Genomic DNA, 23,415 nt, shown 5'->3' with positions numbered 1-23,415 from the left:
TCATTGTGTGACGAATTATGACGACTGTTTGGTAGCTGTTATTGTCTCTCTCTCTCTCTTCATGTGTGTTTCTCTGGTGAAACAATAGTTTTGTGTTAATGTTAGGGCTGCACGATTTTGCATAAAATGAGAATCACGATTTTTTGGCTTAGAATTGAGATCATGATTCTCTCATAACAATAAATAAACATAAAACAACAAATGTCTCACGTTTTGTTGTTGCAGCAAAATGTTGTCCTGCTTGAAATTCCGTCTCCACCGTTGCTCGACGCTGCGTGTACAGAGCAGGTAGTGCAACAATAGAAAAATAGTTGCGGGACGGCACTGTGTAGCGTTTGTCTAGGGTGTTGATCGTTTTCCTAAATCCCTCGTTTTGCACAGTGTTGATGGAGCCATATCTTTGGTCAGGTGATAAGTGATAGCCTCCGTGATGTCTTTGTGCCTGCGGGAGTTCGACGTGTATAGGGAAGCGCTGTATAAGGTTCCCGTTATTAATGTTTGGGTGGTTGACCGGGACGGATTTTCTCCTGTCACTTTCTCGTCATCCCTGACGTGCTCTCCGTTGTTGTTTCCCTGCTAATTTTAGCATCACACGGCACAGCTTCTGTATCACGTGGTATAAGGCTCCGCCCTTGTCATTTGTTGAGCAGGAAGAGTGAGCGCTTGTTTTCATGCAGAGTACGTCCCGGATCAAAATGTGAAGTTTTACAAATCACCACTTCTTTAGTGAATATCATTTCAGTCTCAGACAATCTCGTTTCTCTTACAGAGGTTGAATGCACCTTCTGCGGATGGCGGTACCACACAGTGTGCGTGGACTTCCCCTGCACAGAAGGCAACTACAAATGCTGTGAATGCTAAATAAACAGAAACAAATGATCCCTGTTGTCTTTGCTTGATGATTGGTTTGAGTCTTGACAATCCACATTGCTGGCGTTGCATCTTTCAATGGCAGCAATGGCAGGTATCAGTGCTCAAAGCTTTTGTGTTTGTTTCCAACAAGTTGCCCACCTCGGGAAACAAAAATGTGTTCTTTTACTTGTCAGATGAACATATGAGACACTTTGACTCTTCAGTGCAGTGTGGAGCCTAACAAAGATCTGTTTTGTGTCCCAGCTGATCAGCAGGAGGAGGAGAGTCTGACGGAGCAGCAGAGGAACATTTTCAGCTACTTGGACTCAGCTCAGCCACTACAGAGGAAACAATGAGCTCAACACAGAAGGTGACAGACAGAGCAGGACCATATGACCAAAGATATTTATCACCATATACATTTGAACATTTGCCATAACGATGTAGCTGACGATAGAATTGACACCAGACAAAATACTTTACAGCTCCACAACTTTATTAAAAACCCATCAATGTATTTTCACTGAAACAAGCAGCTGTTGTTTATGTGCATTAAAGTTATATAAAAATGTAACAGTGCAAATGCAAATTCCTCGCTGACAGTTTAACCAAAAGGCGTTTCCAGTGGAAACTGGCCGACACATCCTGAGCATAACCATGTATAATATCCACTAAACTTCAGAAGAGGTTATACAGTCGTGGCCAAAAGGTTTGAGAATTGCATAAATATTGGAACCTGGAGAAGTTGCTGCTTAAGTTTTTATAATAGCATTTTGCCTGCACTCCAGAATGTTATGAGGAGTGATCAGATGAACTGCATCGTCCTTCTTTGCCATGAAAACGAACTTAATCCCCAAAAAGCCTTACCACTGCATTTCATTGCTGTCATCAAAGGACCTGCTGAGACCATTTCAGTGATCGTCTTTGATAGGTTTTAGAGTATAAACCTATTCGCTGGAACGTTGAAGACAATATAATTACACTGCAAAAGCAAGACACTTGTAGGCAAGCTTCTTCATGTTACTCGTGCACGGGAGAGAACTGGACAACCGCTTGACTCCAGTTGGTCTCGTCCGTCCTCCCATACCACTGTCCTTTTATTGAGGTTACATGAATATGCATAGGTTCATTAACATATGACGTCCACATACACACAAAGAGTACCTTGCCTGGGTGTGTGTATGTGTGTGTGTGTGTGTGTGTGTGTGTGTGTGTGTGAGGTACTGCTGATCAAAGGGTCATAAAAGCACACAAGCAAACATCCTTGGTCAGGAAGAGGGTAGACTAGACCCCCCCCCCCGGTAAGGAAGTCCAGCAGGTCATCTGAACAGAAAAGCACTCAGACTAGAACAGACATAGCTACGTTAATCCTACCATAAATCAGCAAGGGAAGATACGATCTCTCCTCTCTTCATGCTACACAGAGTTATTACAGACCTCTTAGGATGAGACATTCTTTAAATCTACAAATGATTATATACTTCTAAGCATATGTGAGTAAATGTTTCTAAGCATAAATGACAATCAACAATACTCTAACAGTCTTCTTAACTCAGGTGAGAATGTTGGCGAGCACGAGGCTGGAGATCATCATGGCTGTATCCCGATTCAGGTTCTGCAGCTTTAAAGTCCTCAAGGGCCGCGTACTCAAAGACCGCTAAGGCCGAAGTGCGAGGCTCGTAGGCTCGTGAAATGGGACGTCTAGCCTCCGTCGCGCTGCCCAGGTTGCCTAGCAACCATGATACTAACAGCTGGAAACGTTTCATACAGCTGTGTTTGACAGAAATGAAGGAGAACATATTTAGTTCATTTGTTTCTACATGAGCTCTGTGTGATTTGATGAGTATCTGAGGCTGAGACCACAGGACTGTGAAACATGATTGTTGGGCTTCATTTCTGTGCTGAACAGTCGTTTAAGATTAGCTGTAAATAACAATTAGCTGATGTTGTTCATGAGACTAAAGTCATCTCACTGTGGTAATGTAAATATAATATGACCAATATTATAGTTATTATATTAATCACTTCACTCACAGACAAGTATCTGTGACAGCGTGTATATAGATGTATCATATATAAGAGACAAATATTGTTCATTTAATATGTTGGTACTAAATTTGGCTCAGTGCTTACATATATGTGTAAAAAAGCAAATGTAGGAGCTGTGATAACTGTGTCTGATAGAATGAAGAGTAGACTGATATATGAAATATTCCTTTATTGGGTGAGAAAATCAGACCATGTCATAACTGCTTTAAGTCACACAGAATAGATATCAGAGCCTTAAACAGGCTGACTTCTGCTAAATGGGTCAAACTGGGCAGAAAGTCTACAAACACATAACATCCTTATAGAATATGATGTAACACTATAGATCAACTTAGCTCAGAATATATAAAGCATATAAACAGTTACAGCAATACGTTGGCGATTCTGTTCTCAGACATGTGAAGCTAGAGACACCGGCAACCATAGTCAATTGTCTTCCAGGGGCCAGAGCAGGCGACATTGATGGAAATTTAAAACTGCTGGCTAAGGGTAAACGTAAATTCAGTAAAATCATAATTCACGTCGGCAGTAATGACACCCGGTTACGCCAATCGGAGGTCACTAAAATCAATATTGAATCGGTGTGCAACTTTGCCAAAACAATGTCGGACTCTGTAGTTTTCTCTGGTCCCCTCCCCAATCAGACCAGGAGTGACATGTTTAGCCGCATGTTCTCCTTAAATTGCTGGCTGTCTGAGTGGTGTCCCAGAAACGATGTGGGCTTCATAGATAATTGGCAAACCTTCTGGAGGAAACCTGGTCTTGTTACGAGAGACGGCATCCATCCCACTTTGGATGGAGCAGCTCTCATTTCTAGAAATATGGACAAATTTATTAAACCCCCCCAAAATATGACTATCCAGAGTTGGGACCAGGAAGCAGAGTTGCAGTCTTACACGCCTCTCTGCAGCTTCTCTCCTCCTGCTACCCCCCCCCCCCCCCCCCCCCAAAAAAAACCCCCATCTCCATAGAGACTGTGTCAGCTTCCAAAAAGACAAAAAACAAACTAAAAACCAGCAACAAACAACTTAAACATAAACAATTACAAAGAAAGAACAATACAGTATCCACATCTGAACCAAAGAGTAAAACAGTGAAATGTGGATTATTAAATATTAGGTCTCTCTCCTCCAAGTCTCTGTTAGTACATGACTTAATAATTGATCAACAAATTGATTTACTCTGCCTTACAGAAACCTGGTTGCAGCAGGATGATTATGTTAGTTTAAATGAATCAACACCCCCGAGTCATTCTAACTACCAGAAATCTCGAAGCACAGGCCGAGGGGGCGGTGTGGCAGCAATTTTTCACACCAGCCTATTAATTAATGAAAGACCAAAACTAGGGATGGGTATTGATAAGATTTTAACGATTCCGATTAGAGCAGGGCGATATGGCCAAAAATATTTATCACGATATATATTTGAAAATTTGCGATAACGATATAACTGACGATATAATTGATGCGAGACAAAATACAACTCCACAACATTACTAGCGCAAAAAGACAACCTTCCATTTATTTTCACTTAAACAAGAAGCTGGTTTTTATGTACATTAAGCTTTATAAAAATGTAACAGTGCAAATGCAAATTCCTTGCTGAAAGTTTAACCAAAAGGCATTTCCAGTAGAAATGGGCTGACATATCCTGAGCATAACCATGTATAATATCGACTGAAGTTAAAAAGAGGTGCTTTGCAACATTAAACTGCAGTGTGCAGTACGTATTTTTCGGACCATAAGGTGCACGTGATTATAAGGCACATTAAGCGAAACAAAGCAGTCAGATAAATCAAACTTTATTAAACTCATTCTTCTTGCTTCCTCCACTTCTGTACCATTGATTCATTAATGTTGAATTCTCTGGCAGCTGTTCTATTCCCATGTTGTTGCAGTATATTAATGACTAACCTTGTATTGTGGATGGATTATCTCAGTTGTTCTCCTGACTGAAGTTTGGTCCGTTTACAGCAACCTGCCATGCGATTGCATTTGTCTCTAACTATCAGGCACGTTAACTTTTCTAAGTGGAAAAGTGTTGGTGTTCGTCCTCCAGCTTCACTGTTTATGTTATGCTAACATAGCTGTGTTGCTAGCGATCACGTAGCATATCGTTATATACCAGTTAGCCCACCTTCAGTAACCCTACAAACGTCACTGCTGTTTAGTTTCCTGTCTTCATTTATGTTGGAAGTGATAGCAGAGCTGTACGTTTGAATTTTTCCAAAAATCTCTGTCAGAACATGCTATATCATGCTTGGGTAACTAGCAAAACTAGTGAGCTAACTTCCGCTAGCTTCCTGCTAACTTCTAACTCCGTTAAATGTAATAACTTTTGTTTTCATGGATGCCTGGAAGCTAAACTTCATAGTTACACCTGGTAAAGCAGCAATGCTGATCGTTTTATTAAAGATGAAAGAATTTAGACAGTTTTTAAGTCTAGGTGATGCTGCAGTGTTCGTTTGACCTATAGCATACGGAGTTTAGGACCCAGATTACTCCCAGATTTAAGAGCATCTTAGTCCGACAAATACGACAATAACGACGGCCGCTTGCATGTTCTGCAAAAAATGTGCTTTGTGTATCTGACGGACAAACACCAAACCAGTTCCACATCACTGAAGTTGCACCATTTTTACAAACCAATTCTGGTTCATTTGTTTCACTCAACAATCGGCCATGTGCGTATGAAAACAAAGGCACTGCGCATGCGCGTTTTACTCATATTCTATCGCGATATTTCATTTTCCTATCGTTGCCTAACTTTATACCGGTATTACCGTGAACGGTATAATATGGCCCAGCCCTAATTCCGATTCCATTTTCGATTCTGTTTAACGATTCGATTCTTTATCGATTCTCTTATCGATTCTTATTTTTAAAAAAGGAGAACACTGAGGTCGATTAGCTTAGAACTTTATTTTTTATCTTCTCTTTGAACAAGATAGAAATTTAGGAGTAACATGGCCTTACAAACCCAACAGTGAGATCTTAAGAGATCCAGCCTGCGGCTCTTCAATGGGGTGTCACAGGGTCCCCAGGAAAAAAATGTAAATGTAAAATAATAAAATAAATATTCTCCTGTAGCAATAACAAAGTGTAACATAAATTATTCTGTAGCAATTACACAAGAATATCCAGTAATGTCCCTGCCTACAATTAAACACATTCACTTACCAAAGTGAAATCGGGGGCATCTGCTGTGGCAAACGGGTGCAAGCCTTTGACCACAAACTCAGTCACTGCTCGGTGACATTCGTCTATCCTGGCCTGAAAGGAGACGCTACCGGTAGACTGCAGTGAGAACTGCCAGCATCTGAGCCAGCCAGACTCTGTCTGTCTCATCACGGTCCCCTAAATGCACAGTAATGGCAGGTTTGTAATAAGGCAGATCGCGCTAACATAATATGCACTGTTAGTTGATTATTTACCTGCCGCATTAACGGGAGAGGACGTGCAAACGTTACTGCTGCTGCTGGGTTGAGATTCACGAGTCCGGAGCGGAATTAAAAACACGACATTCATTTAAGGTTATCACGTGTTTTGTGAGCAAATGCTTTTGCATATTCGTAGTGTTTCCTCCCTTAAATGAAATATCTACTTTGCAAGTATTGCAAGTTGCCCTGTTGTCATCCGTTCTCGTAAAGTATAACCAAGCTTTTGAGCATTTGAGCCGCTGGCGCCGTGTTTCCTGCCAGGTAAATGACGCTCCGCAACGTGGTGACGTCATTCGGGGCGACTGGAATCGATAAGGGAATCGTTTGCAAAAATGGCAAACGATTCCAAGGAATTGAAACAGTGGGAACCGGTTCTCAACAAGAACCGGGTTTCGATACCCATCCCTAACCAAGACAGACTTTTAATTCATTTGAAAGCCTGATGCTTAACATTGTCCACCCCAGCTGTGAAACTCAGAAATCAGTCTTACTTGTTATCATCTATCGTCCACCTGGGCCTTACACAGAGTTTCTGTCTGATTTCTCAGACTGTATATCTAATTTAGTTCTGAGCTCAGATAAAATAATTATTGTGGGTGATTTTAACATCCATGTAGATGCGAAGAATGACAGCCTCAACATGGCATTTAATCTGTTATTAGACTCAATTGGTTTCTCTCAAAATGTAAAAGAACCCACCCACCACTTTAATCACACTCTAGATCTTGTTTTAACATATTGCATCGAACCTGAACATTTAACAGTGTTTCCTGAAAACCCTCTCCTGTCTGATCATTTCCTGATAACATTTACTTTTACAATAATTGATTACACAGAGGTGGAGAGTAGACTTTATCAAAGTAGATGTCTTTCTGAAAGCACTGTAACTAAGTTTAAGAATATAATCCACCCACTGTTATCATCTCCAATGCCCTGTACCAACACAGAGCAGAGCAGCTATCTGAACGCTACCCCAACAGAGGTCGATTATCTTGTTAATAATTTCACCTCCTCACTACGTACGACTCTGGATACTGTAGCTCCTGTGAAAACTAAGGCCTCAAATCAGAAGTACCTGACTCCGTGGTATAATTCTCAAACACGTACCCTAAAGCAGATGACTCGTAATCTGGAGAGGAAATGGCGTGTCACAAATCTAGAGGATCATCATTTAGCCTGGAGAAATAGTTTGCTGCTTTATAAGAAAGCCCTCCGCAAAGCCAGAACATCTTACTATTCATCACTGATTGAAGAAAATAAGAACAACCCCAGGTTTCTCTTCAGCACTGTAGCCAGGCTGACAAAAAGTCAGAGCTCTTTTGAGCCAACCATCCCTTTAACGTTAACTAGTAATGACTTCATGAACTTCTTCACAAATAAAATTTTTATCATTAGAGAAAAAATTACCAATAATCATCCCACAGATGTAATATTATCTACAGTTACTCTTAGTACCATTGATGTTAAGTTAGACTCTTTTTCTCCAATTGATCTTTCTGAGTTAACTTCAATAATTACTTCCTCCAAACCATCAACGTGTCTTTTAGACCCCATTCCTACAAAACTGCTCAAAGAAGTCCTGCCATTAATTAATTCTTCGATCTTAAATATGATCAACCTATCTCTAATAATCGGCTATGTACCACAGGCCTTCAAGCTGGCTGTAGTTAAACCTTTACTCAAAAAGCCATCTCTAGACCCAGCAGTCTAGCTAATTATAGGCCAATCTCCAACCTTCCTTTCATATCAAAAATCCTTGAAAGAGTAGTTGTCAAACAGCTAACAGATCATCTGCAGAGGAATTGTTTATTTGAAGAGTTTCAGTCAGGTTTCAGAGCTCAGCACAGCACAGAAACAGCTTTAGTGAAGGTTACAAATGATCTTCTTATGGCCTCTGACAGTGGACTCATCTCTGTGCTTGTCCTGCTAGACCTCAGTGCAGCGTTCGATACTGTTGACCATAATATCCTATTAAAGCGATTAGAACATGCTGTAGGTATTACAAGTACTGCGCTGCAGTGGTTTGTATCATATCTATCTAATAGACTCCAATTTGTGCATGTAAATGGAGAGTCCTCTTCACACACTGAGGTTAATTATGGAGTTCCACAGGGTTCAGTGCTAGGACCAATTCTGTTTACATTATACATGCTTCCCTTAGGCAGTATCATTAGAAGACATAGCATACATTTTCACTGCTATGCAGATGACACCCAGCTCTATCTGTCCATGAAGCCAGATAACACACAACAATTAGTTAAACTGCAGGAATGTCTTAAAGACATAAAGACCTGGATGGCCGCTAACCTTCTGCTTCTTAATTCAGATAAAACTGAGGTTATTGTACTCGGCCCTGAAAATCTTAGAAATATGGTATCTAACCAGATTCTTACTCTGGATGGCATTACCTTGGCCTCCAGTAACGCGGTGAGGAACCTTGGAGTCATTTTTGACCAGGACATGTCCTTCAACGCACATATTAAACAAATATGTAAGACTGCTTTCTTCCATTTGTGCAACATCTCTAAAATTAGAAATATCCTATCTCAGAGCGATGCTGAAAAACTAGTTCATGCATTTATTACTTCCAGGCTGGACGACTGTAATTCATTATTATCAGGATGTCCAAAAAACTCACTGAAAAGCCTTCAGCTAATCCAAAATGCTGCAGCAAGAGTACTGACAGGGACTAGAAAGAGAGAGCATATTTCTCCTGTTTTGGCTTCCCTTCATTGGCTTCCTGTTAAATCCAGAATTGAATTCAAAATCCTGCTCCTCACATACAAGGTCTTAAATAATCAGGCCCCATCTTATCTTAATGACCTTGTAGTACCATATCACCCTATTAGAGCGCTCCGCTCTCGCTCTGCAGGCCTACTTGTTGTTCCTAGAGTATTTAAGAGTAGAATGGGAGGGAGAGCCTTCAGTTTTCAGGCCCCTCTTCTGTGGAACCAGCTTCCAGTTTGGATTCGGGAGACAGACACTATCTCTACTTTCAAGATTAGGCTTAAAACTTTCCTTTTTGCTAAAGCATATAGTTAGGGCTGGACCAGGTGACCCTGAATCCTCCCTTAGTTATGCTGCAATAGATGTAGGCTGCCGGGCGATTCCCATGATGCATTGAGTTTTTCCTTTCCAGTCACCTTTCTCACTCACTATGTATTAATAGACCTCTCTGCATTGAATCATATCTGTTATTAACCTCTGTCTCTCTTCCACAGCATGTCTTTATCCTGTCTTCCTTCTCTCACCCCAACCGGTCGCAGCAGATGGCCGCCCCTCCCTGAGCCTGGTTCTGCCGGAGGTTTCTTCCTGTTAAAAGGGAGTTTTTCCTTCCCACTGTCGCCAAAGTGCTTGCTCATAGGGGGTCATATGATTGTTGGGTTTTTTTCTCTGTATCTATGAAGCGCCTTGAGGCGACTTTTGTTGTGATTTGGCGCTATATAAATAAAATTGAATTGATTTAAATTGAATTGATGCAACAAACACAGCAGCTACTGATCCAAAATACTCAAAGCTTCATAGAACTGAAACCAACATTTATTTTTAGCTCCATTCTGCTGCTGATACAGACTTTAGGTTTCTGAACATTAAACTTGTTGCTGCCTTTTATAGTGTGTAACTTGAAGGCCCTGAGTACTTTCTCCCACACTGGAAACACTGGGATGATCACATTATTTGAACATTACCTAATAAGACTCAGGACAGACAGTTATGTTAAACTTTCCTAGCAGTCCTTCACAAACAGGGAACAGTCTGTCTATTCTCTCCATCTGTCAGCTGCTGCTGGCTCTTCCTCCTCCTCTTCCTCAGACACTGCTGAGTTTGTCCTGGTGGATCATCAGGGCTGCAAAGCCTCACAGATGATGTGCAGCAGTGGCTCCCTCAGTCTGTCCTCACTCTGGACACTTGCAGTCGTCACACATGGAAATCAAATGTGTGATGAGCTGCAGGATTCAAACACAAGTGTAACTTATAAACACATGTTCATACTTTTATTCCACAATCAGAGAAAAAGAAACAGAGAGAGAGTGCAGGACAGACAGACAGGTGACAGTCTCAGGTGTACACACTGCTACACAACAGCACCAGAGAAGCAGGATTTAGTGTTTGTGTTATTACGAGTGTAAACAAGAAGAGTTCCAGATGGTGCAGTGGACACATGTGTGACTGCTGTGATTAAAGCATCTTTCTTTCAGCTTAACGAGTGAACCGTCAGCTCGTTCAAACACACGTTAAAGTGCGTTTGGCTCGACACCAGCGAACAGAGGCAGCAATATAACACAGCTAACATTAACAGTGCAGTGGATCCTGCTTGTGCCGTGATGTTCAGGACTGCAAACCGAGCAGCATCACTGACTTTCTGCTTGTTGTGTTTGTGGATATATGACTGACTTTAATTATCCACAAAATCATCACATTCTCTGTCAGATTAAGGTCGACTATTGAACGGCGTATATTTTAAAGGCTTTAAAACCAAGTTAACGCTGAAAGTACAAACATCACTAATGTCACATAACTCTGCCGACAAGGCATAGCTATGGCTATGAAATGCTCTTTGTGTATCACTTCTTCATTATGAAAGATGTCATTAATGCACTAGTAATGTCTCATCTGGAGTATTGTTCAATCATTTGGTCAGCAGCTAATAAGACAGATCTTAACAGACTTCAGTTAGTCCAGAATAAGGCGTCCAGATTAGTGTGAAGATGTTCATACTATACTAATATTGATAAAATGCATAATAACCTTTCTTGGCTTCCTGTACAGGCTAAAATATTCTATGGCTTACTTGTAGTTCTAAAAAAAGCAATTCTATTAAACACACCACATTTATTCTGCTCAGCTGCAGTATCCAGATAAAATACATCATCATATTTTTTTTTTTTGTCCCGTTTGGATCTATAGCCATCAGAATTGTTGTCTTAAGGCCAAGAAAGATGCCAAGCGGATTTATTTTACCAAGTGGATCATCATGACCTTGCCATATTGGTCCATTTGATTGACCTTTATTATAATTATGAATTTATTTTATTTTCAGTTGCTACAAACGGGACAGACATGACTGTGCGATAGGACAGGGGGAAAGAATGAAAGAAAGAGAGGGAGAGAAAGAAAGAAAACCAAAGGGGAGAAGAGACTGTGAGAAGGGGGGGAAGAGAGAAAAAAAACAAACAAATAAAAAAACAAAACTCCTGAGTCACCTGTATGGAGAAAAAAAAACAGAGGAGAAAGCAAACAACAAAGAGCAACATAATAAGAAAAAAAAAGCACCATCACAATAAACTAGCTTGCAATAAATCTCCATGTAATGATCTGCTAGGGAGTGTGGGGAGCCACAGCCCTGTGCTCTATGGTATCAAGCAGGTATGGAGGAGATCAAAACTCCAGACATGCAGAGGCCCCCAGAACACAAGAGACCAAGGAAGACCCACAGAGGGGCAGCCGCACCACTGTCCCAGTAAGAGCTAAGGAGAGTCCCAGATGAGGGCTCACTCAGCAGCCGCGGAGCAGAAGCCAGGGGGAGTTGCAGCGACGCGTCTGTGAGGTCCGCCGGCAGCCAGCTGTGCCTGAGTGACCGAGCCCCAGGCCGAGAGGCTGGGGGCACCCCACCTCCGAAGTGGCCCGAGCGAGCCCCAATAAGCGGCCGCTAAGGAGTGAGCCGGTGTGTTCCCGGATGCCCACCCCCAGATACAAAGAACCACCAACGCACCGACACCTGAGGGAGTCCGCCACCGGCAGAGGAAGTGGTGGTGGGTGGAGATAGGCCTCCAAACCTTGGAGGGCCCGAGATGTCCCCAGAGAGGTGGCGTCTGATACCCAACCTGACATATAGACATAGACAATAATAATAATAATAATAATAATGGATACTTTATTGATCCCCATGGGGAAATTACTTGTTTTTCTCTGCATTTGACCCATTCACTCAGTGAAGCAGTGGGCAGCCCACTAAGCAGGCGCCCGGGGAGCAGTGTGTAGGGACGGTACCTTGCTCAGGGGTACCTCAGGGTAGCCGTTAAGTGGATTCGAACCGCCGACCTTCCGATCATGGGGCGACCACTTTACCTACTGAGCTATCCCTGCCCACATACAGGCACACACAGACACAAACATCTATTCCCACCCTCATGCTCTCATATGCACTTCACACTCAACCGACGTGGAGACAGACATAAAGAGACGCTGTACACACGATCACACTCCCCAAGCGTACTCTACAAACCGGGTCGAGGTACCCTTGCCCCTGGAGGGGGGAACTGCAGCACCCAGACCCAGGTGGTGTTACCCTTTTCCCTGCGGTGGGGAGAGGCAGACCGCCCCGACTCCGCAGCAGCAGGGAGGCCCCACACCCCAGACCGCAGTCGGACGGCCAACTCCTCCTAGCCCCCCCGCTCCAGCAGGCCGCAGAGAATGGGGGTGAGAGAAGACTCCAAACCTCCCTCCACCCGCTTATAGTAGTGTTGATGCATGTGTGTTCTAAGGTGCAATTAAAACCCAGGAGGGCATGGAGCTACCTGCCAGAGAGCAGCAGGTAAGCGCATAGTCCCTCCTGCTAGCCCTCAATGTCTACGTGTATTTAATATTGAGAGGTGGGCAACGATGCCAGGTGTGAGGTGTACACCCTGATGGTAACTTGGACTCCGTGTATCGTGCCCACCCCCAAGATCCTATATGTATGTGTAATGAGGGTGTGAGTAATGTGAATGTCTAAGTTGTGGGATAAAATTGAGGCAGAGGCAGCCAGAAGGGGACAGAGGGGGGTAGCCTCCTCTGCACCCTGGTGACATACCCCTACTCCAAGGCCCTGCATGTGTGGGTGGTTGTGGTGGAGCGGGAAGAGGGAGGCAGCTGGAGATGGGGAGGGAAGGAAGGGAGGGGCAGGTGACCCCTCCCTGGGGCCAGCTCCCCCACTGACCCCAGTAGGCACTCCCATACTCCGCGACCCACCAGGGAAAGGGGGCTCAGGCCCATCCAGACCGGGGCCCAGCGCAGCAGCGCCCCCCCGGCCCCACAGAGCCCGGGACAGTCCACCTAAACCCACCATAGAGAAAACTGCACCCACCCCACCATCCACTCATCTTCCAGACTACATGAGACAATAGACACCCAGGCTGAGATCTTCCTTCACTTCTCCTGTATCTCCCCCTCCTGCAGAGAGTTCCTGAGGAGAGGAAAGCTCCTGCAAGGTGTGACAATCTTCCCCACCGGTTGAAGAGCCCCACAGGTGGCTCGACACACCGGCAGCACCCTGCGCCAGGGATGGGCCCCCATGCACCCACCCGCCCACAACCCCGGCAACACACAAACCAGGACCCAAGGCCCCGAGGCCCGGCCAGGGCCCCGGCCCAGAGACGGCGCGCCCCCAGACCCTCACGCCCATCCCGGACCCACCCAGGGGCAGACAGGCTACCAGGTCAGTAACCCACGTCCATCAGCACAGACCCTCCCCTAGCCCCGCTGCACGCAGCCACGAGGAAATAGTCAGAAAAGCCCCCAACCGGACATGACCGCTACCCCGGGTTGAGCCCCCCAACGAAGATGCCTCCGGGGAAACCCCCGACGCCCTAAGCCTGTCCCTACCCCCACACCAATCACAACATTGAAGGCTGGACCAAACTATGACCCCCCACCCCCACTAGGTGATGGAGCTGATCAAAGGAGCCCAGAGCAATTGATCTGATGTGGTGGCAGAGGCTGTATCAAAACTAATGTAATCTAATAGATAATTTCTATATTGGTTAGAATTAAGATTGTTTTTATTTTTCCAGTTCATGAGGACAGTTTTCTTGGCTATGCATAGGGCAGGGAAAACCATATGGGCTATATTCTTTTCTGAAGTGACATTATCTAAGCTGCCCAACAAACACACTAAGGGGGAAGTTGGAATGTTACATTTCAGACACTTTGATAAGTCTTCACATATCTCGCGCCAAAACTTCTGCACTGGTGGACAGAACCAAAGAGCGTGAATGTAATTGTCTGGTGTATTGCTTTGACAGTATGAGCAGTTGTTTGAAGATGTAAAGCCCATCTTGAACATCCGATGACCTGTATAGTGCACTCTATGTAGTATTTTGTATTGTATTAATTGCAGACTGGGATTTTTAATCAATTTAAAGGTTTTTAAGCATACCTGAGACCAGAAGTTTTGGTCTATACTGACTGATAAATCTGCTTCCCACTTTGCAATAGGAAGTGATATTGATTCATCTAATTTAGAAAGTGTTCTGTATATTTTAGATAATAATTTGGGGGATTTAAGAGTAAGGAGATGTGCCGCACTTGGTGGTGTTTGTAATTCAACTTGACTGAGGTTGAATTTCTTTTTTATTATGGATTTAATTTGTTGATATTCTAAAAATCTTTTCTTGTTGATCCCATATTGTGCAACTAGTCTGTCAAATGGGATAAATTCTGTTCCCTCTAATATATGTTCTAAGTATTTAATTCCTTTACAACTCCATTCTGGGAAATTAATCATATTATTGTTTTGTAATATGTCAGGGTTATTCCAGATAGGTGTACGTTTGCATGGGATTAATGAAGACTCCGTTATTTTTAGAAACTCCCACCATGCTGTCAGAGAGAAGCTGATGTTGATACTTTTAAAGCATTCATGTCTTTTGATGTTTGAGCTAATAAATGGTAGGTCTGAAATCTCTAGATCCTTGCATAGTGCCTGTTCAACATCTAGCCAGGGCTCATCTAAGAAGGTATGTTTTGACCATTCTGAGATGAACTGAAGCCTGTTGGCTAAGAAGTATTGGTGAAAATTAGGCAGATCTAATCCTCCTCTATCCTTGGTTCTTTGTAGCGTTTTTAAGCTGATATGCGGAGGTTTATTTTTCCAAAGGAATTTGGAAATATATGAATCCAGAGATCTGAACCAATCTTGTGATGGTTTGTTAGGGATCATCAAAAATAAGTAATTTATTTTTGGCAAGATCATTTTTATAGTGGCGACCCTTCCCATGAGTGATATGGGTAAAGATTTCCATCTAGTCAGATCGCCTTCTACTTTCTTTAGAAGTGGGATGTGATTTAATTTAGTTAAGTCTGAAAGCTTAGGAGAAACATTAATACCTAAATGTTTAATATTTTCGGATTGCAGTGGGGCAGAGGAAGAATTATGGAAGGAGCAGTTAATGGGGAGAACTGTAGATTTTGGCCAGTTAATTGAATAATCTGAAACTCTTGAAAACCAGTTTATTAGAGTAATTACCTCAGAGAGGTTGGTTTGTGTGTTTTGCAGAAAAAGCAACACATTATCCGCATAGAGACTGATTTTATGCTCTATGTTCTTACATTTTATGCCCTTAATTGTTGTAGCCTGTCTAAATGCTGCTGCTAGAGGTTCGATAAAAATTGCAAAAAGTGAAGGGGAGAGTGGGCATCCCTGTCTGGTGCCCCTCAGGAGACAGAAGCTGGAGGATGTCTGGTCATTTGTTCTGATACGAGCTGTTGGGGAATTGTATAATATTCTTATCCAGTTTATAAAAGAGTTTCCGAATCCAAATTTGTGTAAAGTTGCGAATAAAAATTTCCAGTTAACTCTGTCAAATGCTTTTTCTGCATCTAAAGAAAATATTATGGTTTCGATGTTTTTATTGTATGAGTAGTCTATTAAATTAAGTAATCTACGAGTGTTTGTTGAGGAGTGCCGACCTTTTATGAAACCAGTTTGGTCAGGATGAATTAAGAGGGGGGTTATTTTCTCTAATCTCTTTGAGAGAGCTTTGCAGATTATTTTAAGGTCTACATTTAAAAGAGAAATTGGACGATAGCTTGAGGGAAATAAAGGGTCTTTGCCTGGTTTTAGCAGGAGACTAATGTTGGCAGAATTCATATTTGGTGGTAGTCTGCCCTTTTCCTCGATTTCCTGCAACATGCTGTGGAATACTGGTGCCAGAATTGTCCAGAATTCTTTGTAGAATTCTGCAGGGAAGCCGTCTGGACCTGGAGCCTTATTATTGGGCATACTTATCAGGGCTTCCTGGAATTCACTTGGCGTCAGTGGCGAATCCAGTTCCATTGCTTGACTGTCTAGTAATTTTGGGAGAGTTACGTTGTCAAGAAACCGATCAATTTCATTTTTATTGTTTCCCCGATAAATCTTTAGCAGCACATATAGTTGTTTTTTCTTTATTTATTTTTAACTGGTTAGCTAGAAATCGGCCTGATTTGTTACTGTGTTCAAAATTCTGCAAGCGAAGTCTTTGTATAAGGAATTGTGGTTTTTTTTATTAATAGTTTCATTTAATTCTAGTTTTGTCTTGCATATTTTGTTCAATGTTTCCTGATCTTGGTCGCACGCATAGGCTTCTTCTAGTGATTTGATGTTTTTTTCTAATTCCTGAATATTTTTGTTTTCTTCTTTCTTTTTGTGTGATGAGAAAGAAATTATTTTACCTCTCATCACAGCTTTCCCTGCTTCCCATAGAACAGAAGCAGATATTCCGGGAGTGTCATTAAAGTCTAAATATGAAGTCCATTCCTTTTTAAAATATGTAATAAAGTCTTCATCTTTAAGCAGTGATGTATTAAATCTCCAGTTTTTACTTAGCGTAGTATTATTCTTGTGCATTAGTGTTAAAGATACAGGAGCATGATCGCTGACAGCTATAGGATGAATCTCAGTGTCTGAAATGTCACTCAGCAGTGAGCTGGTGACCAAAAAATAATCCAGACGAGAGTAAGAGTGATGAACATGCGAGAAAAAAGTATATTCCTTACTGTTGGGGTGAAGGGAGCGCCATGCATCGCGAAGGCCAAAGTCGCTCATATACTGTTTGATTATATTTGTGGATTGCCAATTGCGCTGAGTTCCTGTTGTGTTGAGCCTATCCATTTCTTCATTTAGTCCAAGGTTGAGGTCACCGCCAAGAATGAGTGCGCAATCGAGGTGCTCAGAGAGTGCACTAAAAAATCCGTGGAAGAATGAGGGTTCATCAACATTTGGACCATATATACTTACAATACATAGTTTTTTGTTCAATATTGATAGTTTAATAATTAGAAATCTACCCTCTGGATCTATAACTGTATCGAGTACTGTAAAATTAACATTTTTATGTATTAAAATTGCTACTCCCCGTTGTCTAGAATTATAACAGGCTGCAAACACGTTAGGAAACTCAGGTGTTTTAAGTTCGTTTAAACCTGTGACAGGTCTGTGAGTTTCTTGTAATAAAACATCTGCCTGTAGTTTTTTAAGCTGGTTAAATATCTTTAACCTCTTTCCTCTGGTGCCAGCTCCATTTACATTCCATGTGACAAACCTCAGCATGCCCATAATTGTGTGTGTATGTCGAATGATGTACGCTGGGTGTTTCGTTTAGACAGGTGGAGAGAGTGTGGAAACATCCCTTGTTTGTAAATAGAAAGAGAGAGAGAGAAAAAAAAGTGTGGTGAGAGGCTCCATAAGTCTGACTATGTGTGAATATTCACTAATATGAACAAGCGTGGCTTGCTTATGTGTCCTGCAAGTCTGTGCGTGCTGTGAGGCTGTTGTGAATGTGCTGCCGTTGAGCTGATGTGTTTGCGTGATCGTGGTGTGAAAATATGGAGGAAATAGAGGGTGTTGTTTGTAGGTGAGTGGGGAAGTAGGTGATCACAGCAGTGAAAGACAAGAGAAAGAAAGAAACCACATGAACTGTGAGCAACAACAAAAAAAAGAAACGAAACGGAAACATTCCAATTAAAGCAATGACGGAGGGTGACGGTGTTATATCTGCTATGACATCATATTGATATTACTAGGTTAAACCCATGTTAAAGGAGAAAGTGTGAATGAATAAGAAAAGAGTGTAGCGGGTTCTTGGAGTGCAGTCAGTATAACCACGGTGTGGTGCCGGGGTCGCGGTACAGCTGTCCGTCCACGTAGATCCGGTCCACGGCGATGACAGCACGGGAGCCTTTCTGGATGAAGCTACGTCGAACTGGGAACAGGACCTTGCGTCGTTCCAGGATCTCTTTGGGGAACTGGTCGTTCACGCTGAAGTCCGTTCCTTTCAGCTCTCTGCCGCGACTCTTCACCTGTTCCTTCTGTTTGAATTGCCCGAATTTGGCCACAATAGGCCGTGGTCTCCCGGTCCGCGACCTCACGCCCCCCAAGCGATGTACTCTATCGAAGTCGATGTTCTTTACGGTGTCCTCCGGCAGCATCAGGTGGATTTTGATGAAGCTTTTCACCGTTGCCTCCGCATCCTCTCCGACAGATTCTGGAATACCAGAGAACACAAGATTATCTCTCATGCTACGGGCTTGTAGATCGATAACGGACTCTTTTATTTTTTTATTTTCAATGTTTAGCTGGGTCACGTTATCGGTGAGAGATTTGACCGACTCCCATAGCGTGGCATTTTCAGCGGCAAGCGTTTCCACCTGCTGCTGGCTGAATTCCAGGGATTCTCTCAGAGATTTAAATTCCCGGTGTAAAATCTCCACCAGGGCCAGCCTCGCATCGAAACTGGACAATCGCTTGTCGATTGACTCCAGGATGTCTGCGATGTCTTTGCCGGCAGGCGATGTTGTACCGGGGGAGTCTGCCGGGCGACATCTCTTCGATGACGGCGTCTCAATTTTGGTCGGGGAGGATGCACTGAGGGCCTTCTTCATTACTAGATCTTGAAAACAGCGGTCGATGTAATCTTGGAGAGCGTCTAAACTCTCCCCGTTGTCCTCCAGGGTGTTAGAGATGATAGAACAGATGTTGTTAGTTATATGACAATCGATTAGTATATTTGGTAATACTGAAGCTTGAAAAACCTTTGTTAAACTCTGTGCTACCATTTGCTTTTTTTTTTATTCCGCCAAATCTCCGGCGTCTGACGTCACCTACAACATGGGTCGCTTACCTTACTCGTCACTCCGCTTACCTTACTCGTCACTTCCGTCACTTATTGATTGCTTATATTTGAACAATTGTGAAACCTCACTGTGGATGTAAGAGTGAAATTATGTGGATATCTTGAATCCACTTTATTGTGTAATATTTTATGTGAGTATTTGACGGAAGACGAGCAACATCTGTTGTGGAAGCTAACGGGGTTCCTTTAAAATAAACAAACATAGGATTTATTATCACTGAATAATTATGTATAAATCTATACAAATTATAGAAATATGTAATAGGAAACAACAAAATAATCTAAATTATAAAATAATGTGTGTGTGTGTGTGTGTGTGTGTGTGTGTGTGTGTGTGTGTGTGTGTGTGTGTGTGCATGATTTTAGTGTTTGAACAGTCATGAATTATCTTTAACAGCAGGTTGGATGTAATGTGTTAGAACTACCAGCAGGTGGGGATAAGAGACCTTTAAGGTGTTTGGTGCCACGCTCCACCTTCAGGTTTAAAACTAGTGTTCATGGAGTTTGAAGGTTGAGTTTGTTCCACGACTGCATTTCACTCACTGCCTCTGTTTGTATCTCTGTCACTGCAGGACCAACATGGAGCCAGAAGTCAGCGCTCTCAGGAGGCCGACAAACCTCACAGAAGAAAGGGAGAGAAAAAACACACCTGTGACGAGTGTGGGAAGGGTTTTACTGTGAGGGCTAAACTAAAACAGCATCAGGTCATCCACACTGGAGAGAGACCGTTCAGCTGTGACTTGTGTGGAAAGTCTTTTTCCTTCAAGGGTTCCCTAAGAACACACCAACACATCCACAGTGGAGTTAAAGCGTACAGCTGTGATCAGTGTGGCAGAGCTTTTACTCACAGTAGCAACTTACAGAGTCATCTAGTTACCCACTCTGGAATTAAGGCATACAGCTGTGACGAGTGTGGGAAGGGTTTTACTGTGAGGGCTAAACTAAAACAGCATCAGGTCATCCACACTGGAGTTAAAGCGTACAGCTGTGACGAGTGTGGGAAGGGTTTTACTGAGAAGGCTTCACTAAAACAGCATCAGGTCATCCACACTGGAGAGAGACCGTTCAGCTGTGACTTGTGTGGAAAGTCTTTTTCCTTGAAGGGTTACCTAAAAAAACACCAACTCATCCACAGTGGAGTTAAAGCGTACAGCTGTGATCAGTGTGGCAGAGCTTTTACTCACAGTAGCCACTTACAGAGGCATCTAGTTACCCACTCTGGAATTAAGCCATACAGCTGTGACGAGTGTGGGAAGGGTTTTACTGTGAGGGCTAAACTAAAACAGCATCAGGTCATCCACACTGGAGTTAAAGCGTACAGCTGTGACGAGTGTGGGAAGGGTTTTACTGAGAAGGCTTCACTAAAACAGCATCAGGTCATCCACACTGGAGAGAGACCGTTCAGCTGTGACTTGTGTGGAAAGTCTTTTTCCTTGAAGGGTTACCTAAAAAAACACCAACTCATGCACAGTGGAGTTAAAGCGTACAGCTGTGATCAGTGTGGCAGAGCTTTTACTCGCAGTAGCAACTTACAGAGTCATCTAGTTACCCACTCTGGAATTAAGCCATACAGCTGTGACGAGTGTGGGATGGAGTTTACTCTGAAGGCTTCACTAAAACAGCATCAGGTCATCCACACTGGAGAGAGACCGTTCAGCTGTGACTTGTGTGGAAAGTCTTTTTCCTGGAAGGATTCTCTAAAAAAACACCAACTCATCCACAGTGGAGTTAAAGCGTACAGCTGTGATCAGTGTGGCAGAGCTTTTACTCACAGTAGCAGCTTACAGAGGCATCTAGTTACCCACTCTGGAATTAAGGCATACAGCTGTGACATCTGTGGAAAAACTTTCAGCCGGAGAGGAAGCCGAAATACACACCTACGCATTCACACCAGACATGATGTGTACTGCTGTGAACAGTGTGGCAAACAGTTTACAACAGACTCAGTCTTACAACGACACATGTTTACCCACACTGAGGAGAGACCTTATCAATGTGACCTGTGTGAGAAGACTTTTAAAGCTCCACGTTACCTGAGAGAACACCAACAGATCCACACCAGAAAGAGACTCTACAAGTGCAGCTACTGTGAGGTATGTATTTATATTGTTATCTTGTCATTTTAGCCTGACTGTTTGGAACAACTCTGCTCATTAAACTGTGTTAGCATGTTAGCAATTCTACTGCATGGAAAAGCAGCTCTGAGTGATTATTCAGATTTTCCTTTCAGTTATGATTTTAGTATTACTGTAGTATTATGGTGGTAGTATTGTAGTTATTGCAGCCCAGTAAACTGAGTGTGTTAACTGAAACAGTCAAATGTAGTTGGACGTCTGCAGAGATGCTCTTTATTTCAGGCGACGTTCAGGATACAAATGTTGAAGGACTGACTTACACTGTCTTTGTGTCTTTGTTTAGAAGCAGAGCGACACAGATGGATCCAGTTCTCAACCCTGTCATCACTGTGGTGGTGGGAAAGACTTTCATTGTGACCTCTGTGGAAAAACTTTCAGTCAGCAAAAGACCCTAAAACTACATCAACGTAGACACACTGGAGACAAACTGAAATACTGCAAAGAATGTGGGAGAAGCTTCACCACACCAAGTGAGTTAAAACGACATGAACTGATTCACAGTGGGGTTAAAAAGCACCTCTGTGATCAGTGTGGGTCATCTTTCACCACTGAAGGTCATCTTAAATCACACGAACGAGTCCACACAGGAGAGAAACCACACAAGTGCAGACACTGTGAGAGAAGCTTCTCACATTCAGGTCATCGTAACATTCATGAACGTACACACATGGAAGGAAACTACAGCTGTGACCAGTGTGACAAGAGCTTCAGGAATCTCAGTTCATACTCTGCACACAAACGATCCCACGTTACTAATAAACTGTTTCACTGTTACCAATGTGCCCAAACATTCACCTCATTGTCTGCTCTGTGCAAACATCAGCGCGATCACTCAGGGCTGAAATCACTCCCATCACTGGATCACAGTGAATCTGAAGACACAGAAAGATCCTCTGGTTTCTGTGTCAGACTCAAAAAGCTTGAGATCAGGCTCCACAGAGTTCAGATAGAATCATTTAAACTTGTGTTGAACTGAACTGGTTGCTGGGCTGAACTTCTACATAATACAGATCTACATGGGATCTTCTTTTCTGTTGTTTTACTGAGTCAGTTTTGTCCTTTTTTCTCTGTCCTGGTTTTGCTCGTCTGTAAATGATTGAAACTCAGTCAAATAGTTCATTGTTCTCCAGCAAAACGTTTTGGAAACTCATGTTTAACCTTTAAAACTCTGACATGTTTTAGCACACAAGGCTTCATCGGGGAGTTCACTCATGATTGGACCATGAGAACAAAGGTTTTTAGTTCTTTCAAAGAGAGTCTTGGAGATGTTTGATGTTTCTGTTTTTCTGAAACCACCTGAAAGAAAAACTATTTTTCTTGCTTTATGTAGTGTGGAAGTTTTTAATGTTTCTTCATCTGTGATGTTCTTGAATGTGTTCACGTGAAGATGGTACAAATAAACTGTCCTTTCAGCTTTAGCTCCTAATTTATTCATTATTTATGGATGTAGCACAGCAGCCGTCTCTTGATTAACACATGGAGGGCTCGGGATCTGATGGTGTCGTCTCCCTAATTTGCCCACTCAGTAAATCTCACTCATGGCCAAGAAATTGAAATAAACCTTGTTTCCCTGCTGGATAGTGATCCACTGTAACTCTGCTCCTCCTTCCTGTTTAGATTTCTGTGGCTGAAGTAAAATTCCCTCCATCCATCACTTATCCCAGCTAACCCAAAGTGAAATAAAGTTTTGCTCGTCTTAAAAAAGCATTACAATAATGGGCATTACCAATGCAAACTGAATGATACAGAAGATGAAAGAAGAGACTTTGATCAGTTAATAAAGCTCATGATCTGGATTCATTGTGGCTGCTACACAGATACTTCTGGGTCACTTCTCTCAGTTAGGAACCTTCCTCACCAAACTGACTGTTGGACCACACCCCTGGTTTCATGAGAAATTGTTTCAGCCATGATTTCTCTTCCTGTATTTCAGAGTAAAGACTGAAGTGACGAATGGAAGCATGTTTAAAAAACACAATGTGAGAGACGTTGAGGTCCTTAGAAGTTACCCTGGGTTTTTCTGTCACCCTGCTAGATGTTACACACCTTGTTATTGGACTGATTTCTA

General features: G+C 42.7%; 1 protein-coding gene across 2 annotated transcripts in view; it reads left to right on the top strand.

The window, feature by feature from the left end:
• Positions 1 to 22,910, top strand: part of LOC147336853 (uncharacterized) — a 29,359-nt gene extending 6,449 nt beyond the window's left edge. Inside the window, exons 2-5 of one of the 2 annotated variants that reach the window (XM_086285651.1) lie at positions 1,117 to 1,222; positions 13,499 to 13,757; positions 19,785 to 21,305; positions 21,631 to 22,910. In XM_086285651.1, the coding sequence (XP_086141777.1) occupies positions 13,614 to 13,757; positions 19,785 to 21,305; positions 21,631 to 22,323 (2,358 nt within the window). In that variant the 5' untranslated portion in view covers positions 1,117 to 1,222; positions 13,499 to 13,613 and the 3' untranslated portion in view covers positions 22,324 to 22,910. Of the gene's footprint in view, positions 1 to 1,116; positions 13,758 to 19,784; positions 21,306 to 21,630 lie in introns of both variants that reach the window. The other variant, XM_086285650.1, reaches the window with a different exon arrangement.
• The last annotated feature ends 505 nt before the right edge of the window (positions 22,911 to 23,415 follow it).

This window comes from Aulonocara sp. 'chitande type north' Nkhata Bay, linkage group LG3 (genome assembly GCF_057382095.1).
Source record: "Aulonocara sp. 'chitande type north' Nkhata Bay isolate Kocher_YH1m ecotype deep benthic linkage group LG3, A_spYH_male_GT1.1, whole genome shotgun sequence".
NCBI lineage: Eukaryota > Metazoa > Chordata > Actinopteri > Cichliformes > Cichlidae > Aulonocara > Aulonocara sp. 'chitande type north' Nkhata Bay.
Note: the sequence above shows the minus strand (reverse complement) of the source record. Positions and strands in the feature narration are given on the sequence as shown.